This window comes from Abramis brama (assembly GCF_963993115.1).
Source record: "Abramis brama genome assembly, chromosome: 3".
Classification (NCBI taxonomy): Eukaryota; Metazoa; Chordata; class Actinopteri; order Cypriniformes; family Leuciscidae; genus Abramis; species Abramis brama.
In genome coordinates this window covers 9,385,077-9,398,563 of record NC_139965.1, presented here as the reverse complement: position 1 = coordinate 9,398,563, position 13,487 = coordinate 9,385,077, and the positions used below count along the sequence as shown (strand labels likewise).

Sequence of the window (13,487 nt, the reverse complement as noted above, 5' to 3'; positions counted from 1 at the left end):
AAAACCATCAACGACAACATGGAGGGATTCGTACAGATAAAGATGTTTTCTTATTTACAACATGACAATATGTAGTCGTCGTGCTGGAGTCCTGCGTCTTCTGAGGCAGCGACAGAAATGTAGGAAGTGTGTGTGGCTTTATTCTGTGCGTTCATCTCCGCCAGACTCATAATTCAACACATCTCCATTATATTGTCATTTTCTGCTCGACCGTCACTTTGCAACAACACAACCTTGTTTCTGTAGCGACTTTCAGCATGTTTCCTGACATGTTAATGTCTATTGTGGCGTGAGAAAGTGAAAAACCACGTTAAATCCAATCAGAGTAGTCAGAATTCCAGAAATGTGATTTGAATAGGGTTTTAAATGAAGCTCAAAACGGCTTTGTAAAAATCCTTTTTTTTTTTTTTTTTTTTTTTTTTGCTGCTCACACTTGTTAAAGGGATAGTTCTCTAACACGAGTTATACAGTCCAGCAATAACATTAAAGCAGCTGTTTAGTTGTGAATGTTCAAATATAAATTATGAATGTTTACATGTATATATTTTGCTGATTAGTCCATGTTGTTGCCAAGACTTTATTTTACAGAACTTGTAGATTTACTGATACTGACGTCAAGATGCAAATAAAGAAAAAGAGAGGTGGACAATGCACAAATAAGGAGGAAGTCAAATATGAAAATTGGTTTTAGAGAAATAAACAAATGACGTGATGAGCTGAATGAGGGATGAGAGCAGATATAATAATCACGTAGTTTAAATCTGCAGACAGAAACATCAGACTCAGGACAGAAACACACAACCTCTAAAGTAAGAACATGTTCATTCTTCAAACACAATTACACTTTCAGATGTTAATATTGTCTGAATGATTGTGAATCAAGTTATGCTTATATGATTATGTTTTAATATAAGATGAATATGAGATTATTTTAGTTTTTCAATGTGTTTCTTCCTCAGAAATGGACCAAACTCTATATTTGATTCTTCTTCTCATTGGTGAGTGTGTTTGTTGTATTATTTATGGTTTATAGTTTCATCAGGTTTGACCCTGTTATGAAAAGCATTAAATCAAACGCTCTCTTTCACAGCTCTCTGCTCCGTATCTGAATGTGTTCAGCGTCAGTATCACTTTATAAACGAGGAGAAGAACTGGACTGAAGCTCAGAGATTCTGCAGAGAGAATTACACAGATCTGGCCACCGTTGACAACATGAACGACATGAACGAGCTGAAGAAGAGTGTGAATGATGGAGGTGATCAGTATATCTGGATTGGGCTGCAGAGGACGAGTGCTGATAAATGGCAGTGGTCTTCAGGTGAACCTGCGCTCTATCTGAACTGGGGATTTAAACAACCTGATGGCAGAGATGAGTGTGCTATGATGAGCAATGGAGAATGGCATGATGTGTCATGTACTGATAATCATCATTTCATCTGCAGTTCATCTAACAGTAAGTGCAGCTCCATACAGTCACAATAAACAATAGTTCATAGAAATATACACCATACACTGTACAAAATTTTAATGCAATAAATGCTTCTATTTTTTAATGTAAAAAATATAGGTGAGACTATGGATATTTGTCCACTTGCAACTTTTGTACAGAAAATAAACCGATATTGAACACTGATGTTTTGTTGTTGATAACTGCGCAAAATTTATACTGTTAGTGATACATTCAAAAATATCAATTGTTTTGAAAAAAAAAAAAAAAAAAAAAAAAAAAAACATTGTTTTGACCAACATAAACTGTAATGAATTAATGAATCCATAAAATCTAAATCAACATATAATAGACATGACAACTTGCCCCATCTTGATATTTATGAACAAAACTCGTGTCCTGAGAACAAAGTTCAGTGCTTGTCTTTTCAGTGTGATTTTATTTTCTTCAATTGTTACCTGTGTTACAAAAATTCCTCTTGCATCAACTGAAATATTTGGCAGGCTTCTTCCATTTCATCGTCTCTGTTTCCTAGAAAAATAGAAGTACTGATTACTGTAACTGTAACACATCCATTTTACAAAGTGGAAGCATTCAGAAAACTCTATCTGTGTGTGAGGCAATCTGATGCATTTCTTTTTATTACAGTAGTGTAGGGCAACAGCTACAGTTCATGTATGTGTTGTAACAGCACAGTGAACAGCTCTCAACAGTTACAGTAGAGAGCAGTCTGAAGTACATCTACTGTACCTGTTTTTCTCCATGAAGGTTCTTATGATCGAGGCGAGGGTGAAGCGACTCAAGTTTGGCCTCCTTCATAGTGGACAAAGACATGGGCAACTAGAGTGGAATGAATTTCATCCGAGACTTGTCTCCTTGCCCTTGCCCTTCCTCTTCCTCCTCCAGCTCCTCCTCTTCTTCCTCCTCCTCCTCCTCTTCCTCCTCCAGCTCCTCCTCTTCTTCCTCCTCCTCCTCCTCCTCCAGCTCCTCCTCTTCCTCCTCCTCCTCTTCCTCCTCCAGCTCCTCCTCTTCCTCGTCCTTCTCCTCGTTCATCCTCTTCCTCCTCCACCTCTTCATCTTCCTCCTCCTCCTCTTCATCTTCCTCCTCCTCCACCTCTTCCTCCTCCTCCTCCACCTCCTCTTCATCTTCCTCCTCCTCCACCTCTTCCTCCTCCTCCTCCTCCTCCACCTCTTCCTCCTCCTCCTCTTCATTTTCCTCCTCCTCTTCATCTTCCTCCTCCTCCTCTTCTTCATCTTCTTCCTCCTCCTTCTCCTCCTCCTTCTCCTCCTCCTCCTCCTTCTCCTCCTCCTCCTCCTTCGTAAACCTTAGCCGCATTCATCGTGAAGCGTGCTAGCGATTTGCAAAGATTAATATAAAGGTTAATAAAATGTTACACTCACTTCTTCTTCTGGAGGTTCAGCAGGAACACGAATAGTTGGTACCGATCCTTTTTTCAGGAGCAGCTTCTTAGCAAAACCAGCTTTATACTGACCCTCGTTTGTAAAGCAGTCTGGTGAAATGATTCACGCAAACATGAAAGCATTGACGTTGATCGTGGGGAATATTCCCTTCGAAAACAAACTCAGTCACTGCGTCTTCAGCGGTTCGGATTTAGGAACATCAAAATGACTGTGTTCCTTATTACACCCAAGAACAGAACACCACAATCGCTTAGACACAGTGGCGGCTGCTGGTCTTTCAAAGAGGGGAAGCTCATTTTCGGCCTACATCATAAAAATTGTCCATTTATTTATTCGTAAATTCTACGTTCCTTTTCAAGAAAATGCTCTGTGACCCTGTTGTACCAGCTAGGCGTCTTTTCCAGTGACTTGACCAGTGTCCTCTCAGTGGCCATTGTATAAATGTAATAATATAATAAAGGTATAAATAATAACATAATAAAGTATAATAATACTACTACTTATAATATATTTTTTTAAATTATTTTAATAATTATTTTTTAATTATTACTAATAATAATATAAAATATATAATAAGTAATAATATAATAAAGGTATAAATGTAGAATTGTGTGAAATGTATTATGAAAATTGGCTAGCAATTTCGACAAGCAAATACCAAGAAATAGGTTGCAGCAGTTTGTCTTTCGACTACATTTGAAAAATCCGCGATGGGACTGAGCTCGAATAGCTTCAACATCAGCGACTTTTTATTGTATGAAATCGCTGTCAATCAAAAGGAGATGCAGCCTTTCGACAGACCCTCCAATCATCACGCGGAAGCCTGGAGTCCAGTCCAGCCCACTCCTCATTCACCCCCAGAGACGCTGAGGGTCCGCGGGCGGGACATAATCGCAGCATTTATTCAATGACCATCTAGTTTCAAAGCACTGAAAAAAACTGTTGTGGACAAAGTGGACGCCGGGCTTCAACAGGAAAATGCACTGTGATGCTATACGTGAATGTTTGAGAAGGAAATCGAGTCAGCCGACCTGCTGTATGTAACTGATTCTGAACGAACTTGTCTTTGAGATGAACGTTTTCTAATGCATTTTTAGTCAATAAAATGTTAACACAATAGTACATATTTGACCATTAATTTTTTGACATTATAGGGGAAGCCGAGCTTCCCTTGCAGTCTTAAAGAAATCCCCACTGCTTAGACGCCATTCTGCTCCAGCGTATCAACAATGGCGGACTATGATGACAGCTCACTCAGGGCGGGTCTGTGTTGAAACGCTGCTGTCAATTAACAATCGTGGGAGGGGCGTCCGACCGTAAGGATATATAAAAAAAAAAAAACACTGGATGGATTTTTATAATTTTATGATGGTTGTGTAGAGGCACTGCCAACATACATTTCAGTACAATCAACTTGTAAAAGTGCATGTACCATTATATTACCCCTTTAAGGGATTTGTGTGTAGAGTTTAGCAGTGACAGTTCAACAAATCTGACTTATGTGTCAAGGGGAATAGTGTTAAAAGTTTAGGGTAATGGGTGTGCTTTTTGATAAATGGTAAATTTTAGTTCAAAAGCCTGGTTATAGTGTTTAAGCAATCAAGAAAAACTGTAAGCCCATGTACGCTGTAAGCCCACTTTCAACTCTGAAGTCAAATTAAAAAAAGAGAAAATAATATTTTATGCTGCTCATTATTTTAACCAATCCAGTGATTTGTTACTTCCCTGACATTTTTTATTGCACACCAATCACATTATTTGGCAATGTTGAGTTAGCCTCACCTATGTGCATGCTGTCTCAGGGGACCTCACACAAAGACACCCCAAAACTGGTGTTTCGGGACCCTTCAGAAATCAACACATTTCTGCATTTTTCAGCCAATTCTTTGGTAACTACATTGATATTATGTCAAATGTGTATGAACAAATAGTACTTAATCATTTTACATAATTTTCTTTTAAATGGAAAGATGAGTTTTATTAGCTTGCGTTCAAAGCTAATCTCTTGCCTTACAGAAAGATAGACGGTAACGCTTTAGATTACAGCCCGGAAAGTACTGTGTAATTAAAATCAAAGTACAGTATAACTTTCGGTAATTACATTTTACCTATAAAGTACTTACGTGTAAGTATAAGGGAACAATATGTAAAGTTTTGGGAATAAAGGTGTAACAACCAGGAAAATACTGCGTAATTAAAACGAAATTACAGTGTAACTTTCGGTAATTACAGTGTACCTATAAAGTACGTATGTGTAAGTATAGGGGAATAATATTTAAAGTTTTGTGAATAAAGGGGTAACAATCAGGAAAATAACAAATTATTTAGGCAAATTATTTAGACTAAGTATTTTAGAATCTTACTTTTGGGAGCAATTTAGCGAGTACATACACTGCACCTTTGTGTAATAATAGTGTATAAAAATTAGGGCTGTCAAGCGATTAATCGCGATTAATCGCATCCAAAATAAAAGTTTGTTTTTACATAATACATGTGTGTGTACGGTGTATAATTATTTTCTATATATAAATATACACACATGCATGTATATATTTAAGAAATATGTGCATGTATATACTGTGTATATATATTTATATTATATATAATTTATATATAAATATTTAATATATAAATAATTTATATTATATATAAATATTTAATATATAAATAACACATTTTCTTAAATATATATATGCATGTGTGTGTATTTATATATAGAAAATAATTATACTCTGTACACAGACATAAATTATGTAAACACAAACTTTTATTTTGGATGTGATTAATCGCGATTAATCGTTTGACAGCCCTAATAAAAATACATAAAGGCTTTTTTTAAATTATGGGGTACATATCAGTGCATTTATAAAGTAGGCCAATTTGTTAAGGTGCACTGATTAAGTTTCAAGGCAAGTAAAACTATTGCAACTTTTTTTTAATAAATGCTGGGAAAATATACTCTTGTTCCATGTAGTTACAGGGTAAGTATGACATTGCGGGCTGTAAATTAAAGTGGTGTTTCTTACCCTCTTGTTTCATGTAGTTACAGGGTAAGTACAATAAAAACACATGTAAACACACAATCTGACATCACTTGGAAAACCTTTATTTGAAAAACAACTTATTTCAAAACGGATTTACAGCACTTTGTTTCTCTTGCTTGGTTTCCTCCTCCTCTTGTTCTTCTTTTTCTTTCTTTCCACTGATGAATCTTAAGAAGGAATCCCATGACATGTCTCTTGCTATTCTGTATTATGTGTTAAAAGAAAATACAGTACAGAAATGTCCTCACCATTTACTCATCTTTTACCCTCATGTCATCCGAGATGTATACGAATTTCCTTCTTCAGATTAACACAAACAAAAGTTTTTAGAAAAATAAATAATCTCTGTAAATGCATATAATGCAAGCTCATGTGTTCCTAAAAGTTGACAACAGCACATACAACAATAACTACAGTAATCCATACGACCCCAATGGATGAATCAATGTCTTCTGAAGTGAAACGATAAGTGTTTGTAAGAAAAATACCAAATATTTTACATTTTTAAACTGTAGACTATCGCTTCCGACCAACTGTCACCTGCGCGTTCATGAGAGGGTTGAGTAAGTTTACGCTTAAAAATTTAAAGCTTGACGTAAGCGCACCGAAAAACTGAATGTCGAATTATTTTTGTTTTATTAATGTTGTTAAGCTGCAAACCCACTTTTGAAAAATCCCCAGAAATGACATACCCAAACTGAAACAGATACAGTTCATGAACCCTTTGCACTAAAAGCACAAGTATGATCTCGTTTGAAAGCTGACACCTGGCAGTTTATTGTAAATTTAGAATTAATTATTGTCATAATGAAAAAAATTGTTATAAATAGCTTCAAAGTTTTGTAAAGTTATTAGAAATTAATTTTTATGAAACATCCTCATGAAAATAAAATTGAAGTTGGCACTGTAGCAATCTAGAAATGCATTACAGCTAAAGCCACATGTCTAAACATTTTATGTTTAAAATCTTAAGATAATAAGTCCAAAACTCTGTATTACAGTTTTTCTCGATTGTTTACACACATTTTCTGAAAGCATGCCTCATATTCTCAGAACTCTACACACAAATCCAAAAAAACACACACAATGGGCAAAACCCCTCAATTCTCCTGCAAAAGGAAACTTTACATTCAAAACAATGTTATTTCTTCTCAAAATGGTATTTTGTTTTCAAATGACACACACAAACCATCATATGAATAGACATTTATAAGAACCAGTTGAACACTGATGTGCTCAATGTAAAACACTATGATGAATGGAAAACACTTCTTCTCCATTCATCATAATGACTTAGGCCTTTTTTTGTTCAGTGTTACACTTACTACAGACAGTACATACATAAGTGTGTTGTAAAATATTTGAGAATATTGTTTTTATACTCAGAACACACAAATACACGGTAACAAATATATTTTATTTTTCCCACAAAAACAATGTACACAGTGTACATCCCAACCAACACAAAGTTGTACATACAGTGGTCTACATACAAAACAACAGAAGAATTTACTGTATACAGTTACAGAAAAAAAAAAAAAAAAATCCACTGTTGGCATCCATTGCTCCATTGAAGAGCTCACCTGTTGCCCTTTTATGCTAAAGCTCTGATTGCTAATTGTAAAACTGTGTGACGGGTGTTTGCCCATGTGATGAGTCAGTGTGCATATTTGAATGGCAATGTGTTCCTTGTGAAAACAAGAGATTTTCTGCTTGAAAATTGTGCCAAAAGCAGAGAATTGTGTGTAGTGTTTTGAAAAAAGTGTGTTTTAGAACTGCAATCTGAGTGTAAAGCAGGAATTGTGCTTGTAGTTTAGCAGAATTGGCTCAGGGGGTTGGTGAATGAGTTACATGTTGTGGTCATTGTGTCTCAAGTACCAGAAAATGTGTGTAAACAATCGAGAAAAACTGTAAGTTAAATGTTTTTCAAGACCATGTCAAATGACTTTATTTTGATTTGATGCTAAAATGCAACTGATGTTTATTGTCATCTTCTAACCATCTATCCAGTATATTGTCTCTATTGTTTTGTGGTGCAAACGAGCCCCATTCAGTCTCAGTCTCCCCCTACACACATTCACACCTCTCCAGCCTGGTTATGGCTCTAAATATGCATTTCTTTTGTCTGCATTATAGTTACTAACGACTGGCTATTCACAGGCTATTCATATGGTTTCAGTCCCTAATTTCTTTTCTCAAAGTTCACCTCACATTTTAAACTGTATCAAATGCATTTCTTGAATAAAGAAACATTTCAGTAAGCATTCAAAAAATAATAAAAGTATAACTTCTAGGTAGCAGGTGCACCTAGGGCTAGCTAGCATGTTAGCTTAGCACACCATCAATACACGACAATTTATGAGATTAAAACCATGTTTGTGCTCCAGACTTACTTCATAACGCAAGTCGAGTATTTTAAATAATCTTCTGTGATCTAATTTGGCTTCAGATAAAAAAATCAGACAGAAAATATACTATTGGATAGTGTTCTGCACAATGATAGTCTATTAGCATTACATTATAAATATAATCTATTATTATGAAAATACCTGGCATGGCTTGAAAAACACAGGTAACTCAAATATCATTGCAATCATGTTTATTGTCTTCAAAACATCTTTATCTGCATGTTACAGCGCGATCTCTGTAGCTTTGTGTGTATCAGTGATGTCCTGGAATGTCACATGATCATGGCTCTTCTTCATGTTCTATATATGGACTATTATTGTGCATAATAGCGCCCTCAGGCTATTGGTATGAATTGAAAACACAGTAAATCAGAGTACCAACGCTCATAAAGATTACATCGACGCATTTGGGTATAAATTCAATAAATATTATTCCTGTCTATAGAAATATGATGTAAATCTATGAGAATCTATCAATATTTCTCCAAATCTGCACATTTTTTAGCTAAAGCCCTGAAGGACGTTGTTTTGTGTATCGCTGTCATGACGACAGCACAGAGTTTTTTATGAATGAAAGCGGCTGACACGCATAATTCATATTAAAGGTATCGACTCATTTTTTCATTTCATAACTCCTGACACAAATTAAGACATAACTGTCACTATGAGTTTCTCAGAATACAATAGTGGTCAAATACTGAAACTTGAGTATTATATCTTTTTAATTATGTATAGTTTGTCAAGGTATAACATTAAATCTGATAGTAATTTTGAATTAAATAAATAAATAACGCTTCAGTGCGCGGGCGCACTGGCAACGGTTAACAGGTTTAATGTTTTTATTATTGCACACAACAAAATACAAACAATAATATATAATAATAATGAAAAACAAACCATGCAGAAGAACAGAGACACCAGTTCTCGCGCGAGTTTCACATCAAACTCCCGCGAGAATGCAATGAATGCTTAAAGTCCGCGTGAACCGGAAGTTGCAAACGACTTTTCTCCAGTGTTGTGACGTATTTCCCAGTGAAAAGGAATATTGAACAGAGGGCAGGGTTTTACTCTAGCGCTCCTCCTCTCCATCTCTGCTCATAGCAGACTAACGGTTTGAGGGGAGTGGTTAAGCGTTTCCCAACCCAAGTCCTCAAACCTACGTCATCAGGGAAGGTCCTCCAATGCAGAGGGGAGGGGCATTTTCAGATTTTGATTAAAGATTACAAAGCCAAAACATTTTTTTGTGTGGATTGACTTGCATGGATGAATTGTTCACCACAAAACGATCAATTTAGGCAAACAAAGTAAATATGGTCAATTTTGATTTCATGTGGACTTTAAAGCTTCACCAAACGCGAAGCCATTCAAGCCGACCCTGTGAAGCCGACTCTCATGCACTCGCTGGTGATAGTTGGTCGGTAGCGAATAGATGAGTAAATTATGAGAACATTTCTGGGTGTACTGTATTTTCTTTTAATACATAATACAGAATAGAAAAAGACTCCTTCTTAAGATTAGGCTAATCAGTGGAATGATAGAAAAAGAAGAGGAGGACCAAGATGAGGAGGAAGCCATGCAAGAGAAACAAAAAAGGACAAAACATGCTACTTTCTGTCAGGACTTTAGTATTTGAAATGAAAAGTTGATTTTAAAAAAATAATAAAGAATAAGAAGTGTAATAGTTGTAAATCTGTTTTGAAATAAGTTGTTTTTCAAATAAAGGTTTTCCAAGTGATGTCAGATTGTGTGTGTGTACATGTGTTTTTATTGTACTTACCCTGTAACTACATGAAACAAGAGGGTAAGAAGCACCACTTTAATTTACAGCCCGCAATGTCATACTTACCCTGTAACTACATGGAATACTTACAGTCTAAATAATTTGCCTAAATAATTTGTTATTTTCCTGGTTGTTACACCTTTATTCCCAAAACTTTACATATTATTCCCCTATACTTACACGTACATACTTTATAGGTACACTGTAATTACCGAAAGTTACACTGTTATTTCATTTTAATTACGCAGTACTTTCTGGGCTGTAATCTAAAGCGTTACCAGATAGACTGCCAAAGAATTAAGCATGTGAACTGCAAACAATAAATGTTTTGTGATTCATTTTACATTCATTTACAAATAAATACATCATAAATTGTTTTGTAGAGAAGATTATTTTCATAACTTAACTTTTTTTAAAAGATGGGCTTAAATGGTACAGCGCCACAAAACGCATGCAAACTATAGCCAACACAAGCTAACCTTGAATGAAAAAAACTTAACATCTCTCAATGTGGGCACAATGAAAATTACTATAATACTAGTCCACAGTATATTTAAGCTCCATGCATGTATTTGTAAACATATCTTACATTTTTAAAGGAAAACATTGTATTTTTTTCACCATTACTCACTGTGGAACCATTTAAGCCCACCTTATGTGTTTCAATGAGGAATCCCTCTAATTGCAAACTTTGATACATTTTCTGAAAATGTTTAATGATAACATTTCTTTGTGTGCTTTTACCTTACTAACCTTTTAACATTACTTACTACCTTAATTTACGACTATATTTAGATAGGCCTACAAATTAAACATTCATACAAATAGAGTTTTGTCCTTACATTAATTCGTAACGACAAATTATTATTTTTTCCGAAGTGTTGACAACTTAGTGTTAACTAATAATTGTTGCAAACTGGTACTACCAACAAAATATTAGTGCATTCCTGGAACTGGGCATCGTTACACTACATCCTTATGCATCACTTTCTGCCAGGACTTTTACAGGCTTTATCAGGAAAATTCACAAATGTTACTTCATATTAAATCAGCAAAATCATCCTAAATATTTTGTGAATATTTAATATATCATAAGCTGTCTTTGAACGTGTTTCTGATGCTTCAACTGCTGCACTTATTCACATGCAAACTATAAACCGACGGAAGAATAATGAACAAACTGATTCATGAATCTGTTTCCATTTTTTGTTTTTCTTAAAGTGAACACAGGACTCGTCTTTGTCAATCAGATGAAGAACTGGAGAGACGCTCAGAGTTACTGCAGACAGAATCACACTGATCTGGTCAGTGTGAGGAACCAGAATGAGAATCAACAGATTCAGAAGTTCATCAATGATAGTCACATATCTAATGATGTCTGGATCGGTCTGTTCAGAGACTCATGGCAGTGGTCAGATCAGAGTAACTCCTCATTCAGATACTGGGACTCTGGTGAACCTAATAATAGTGGAGGTCATGAAAACTGTACAGTGATCAGACCAAAAGCTCTGGGTCAATGGCATGACATCTCTTGCAATAACCAATATCCTTTTGTGTGTCATGAAGGTGAGCAGATCCTCACACACACACACAATCCATCCATCACCTCCAGATATCTTAAAGTTCACGCTACAGATTCCTCCACAGTGTTTGTTCTGCATGTTGTTTTTGATCAGTCTCTCTCTAGTTTTTGCTTGTGGTTTGTTTTGTGTCCAGATAAACTGATTCTGATCAAAGAGAATCTGACGTGGCCTGAAGCTCTGAGATACTGCAGACAGAATTATACGGATCTGGTCTCGGTTCATTCAGTCGAGATGCAGCGTCGTGTGATGAATGTGGTTAAATGTGCGTCTACTGAGGCGGTGTGGTTGGGTTTACGTCACTCCTGCACTGTGGGCCTCTGGTTCTGGGTGAGCGGAGAGACCGTGTGCTATCAGAACTGGGCTCCAGGGAACGGCACAGGAGACGAGGACTGTGAGTCTGGAGTGAGATCTGGAGCAGTTCAGTCTGGAGGAGATCAGCGCTGGATCAGCCGTCCTGAACACCACAAACTCAACTTCATCTGCAGCAGATCTGAGGAGTGAAGGATATGTTTGTGTTCTTTCATAACTGGCAAACACTTCTTATATAAATTTACTATGATAATTTCTGTTACTGAAGATTATTGGATGAGTTTTTTTTATATCGGATTTTAAAATACTTTTGTGCACCATATATATATATATATAATGTTTTAAAGACCCCGTGAAATCTAAATAAATTTTAATATGTGGCTTTATTTACATTTTTAATTTAGTCACTTCCAGAAACACAACTCAATATGTTTGACACAATCTGTTCAATCCAATGTACTTGCAGTCAACTAGAAAGCAAAAGATGGCTCTAAAAAAAAAAAAAAAAAAAAAGCAAAGCTTAAACCACATCAGTTGATTTCATGGGATCTTGGTATTTTGGTGGTTTGGCAACTTTCTTCTGATCACTCCTGTGTTTTGCACTAGTCATACAATTAAAAATGACTTGTTTAAAAAGTGATTGTGAGCATCGATGTTTGTCTCAATGAAATGAAATATAGTTTATTCTTAAAGGAAAAAGTGGAAGTTGAGTATAAAATATCTTGTGAACTGTATTTGATGTTGAAACTAATTCAAAGGAGCACCAGCTCAACTGAACTGACTTAGAAGGAGAATTATTTTACATTTATAAAAACGTGAACTCGTGAAGTAAAGTCAGCAAATTTTGTGTAAAGGAAATATTTACAGCAAGACAATGAACACATGAAACCAAAGTTGTGAACAACTGCTTTTTCTCTAGTTTCATGACTGACTTAAACAATTATGAAAATGAAGCATAAATGAATATGATTTTTTAATTTTTTTTTATAAAAAAATGTGAAAGATCTGCCGTTGTGAAAGATCACTGTAATGCATTAACATAAAGAGATCTGTGTGTATCTTTTGCGTAAAAATTGAGACATACTTAGACATCAGCACTCATCATACAAACCCCAAGAATGATGACAATAAAAAAAAAAGACTGGTGTGTGGTGAGACACTGCCGTTGTTCTGGGGCTTTCGTCGCTCTCAACAAAGGGAGCTTTTTCTGGGCTTTTTCGACTCTCTGGTCATTAAAAAAAATAATTAAACAAGAGAGTTAAATTCAAGAACAACAACAAGAACAAGAACAACAACAAAAAAGGAAAACATAAAGGATATTTAAAGGGTTAGTTCACCCAAAAATGAAAATTCTGTCAGTAATTACTCACCCTCATGTTGTTCCAACCATGTAAGTCTTTCGTTCATCTTCGGAACACACATTAAGATATTTTTGATGAAATCTGACAGAATTCTGACTCTTCCATAGGCTTTCAGAGGGACCCAAACTCGCCG

At 35.7% G+C, this 13,487-nt stretch overlaps 1 protein-coding gene across 1 annotated transcript; it reads left to right on the top strand.

Annotated features, from left to right (window-relative positions):
- Positions 1–765: 765 nt before the first annotated feature.
- LOC311080048 (C-type mannose receptor 2-like) lies at positions 766–12,632 on the top strand. Its single transcript, XM_084109812.1, has 5 exons — positions 766–809; positions 960–998; positions 1,091–1,453; positions 11,323–11,667; positions 11,818–12,632. Exons 2-5 carry the CDS (start codon positions 962–964, stop codon positions 12,183–12,185), a joined length of 1,113 nt encoding a protein of 370 aa, XP_083965938.1. The 5' UTR covers positions 766–809; positions 960–961; the 3' UTR covers positions 12,186–12,632.
- The last annotated feature ends 855 nt before the right edge of the window (positions 12,633–13,487 follow it).

Excerpts from the sequence above, each read along its gene's own strand:
- LOC311080048 (XM_084109812.1), top strand. The coding sequence starts at position 962 with ATGGACCAAACTCTATATTTGATTCTTCTTCTCATTG. Across the intron at positions 999-1,090 it reads TTTGATTCTTCTTCTCATTG|CTCTCTGCTCCGTATCTGAA; the intron begins GTGAGTGTGTTT and ends TCTCTTTCACAG. Across the intron at positions 11,668-11,817 it reads TCCTTTTGTGTGTCATGAAG|ATAAACTGATTCTGATCAAA; the intron begins GTGAGCAGATCC and ends TTTTGTGTCCAG.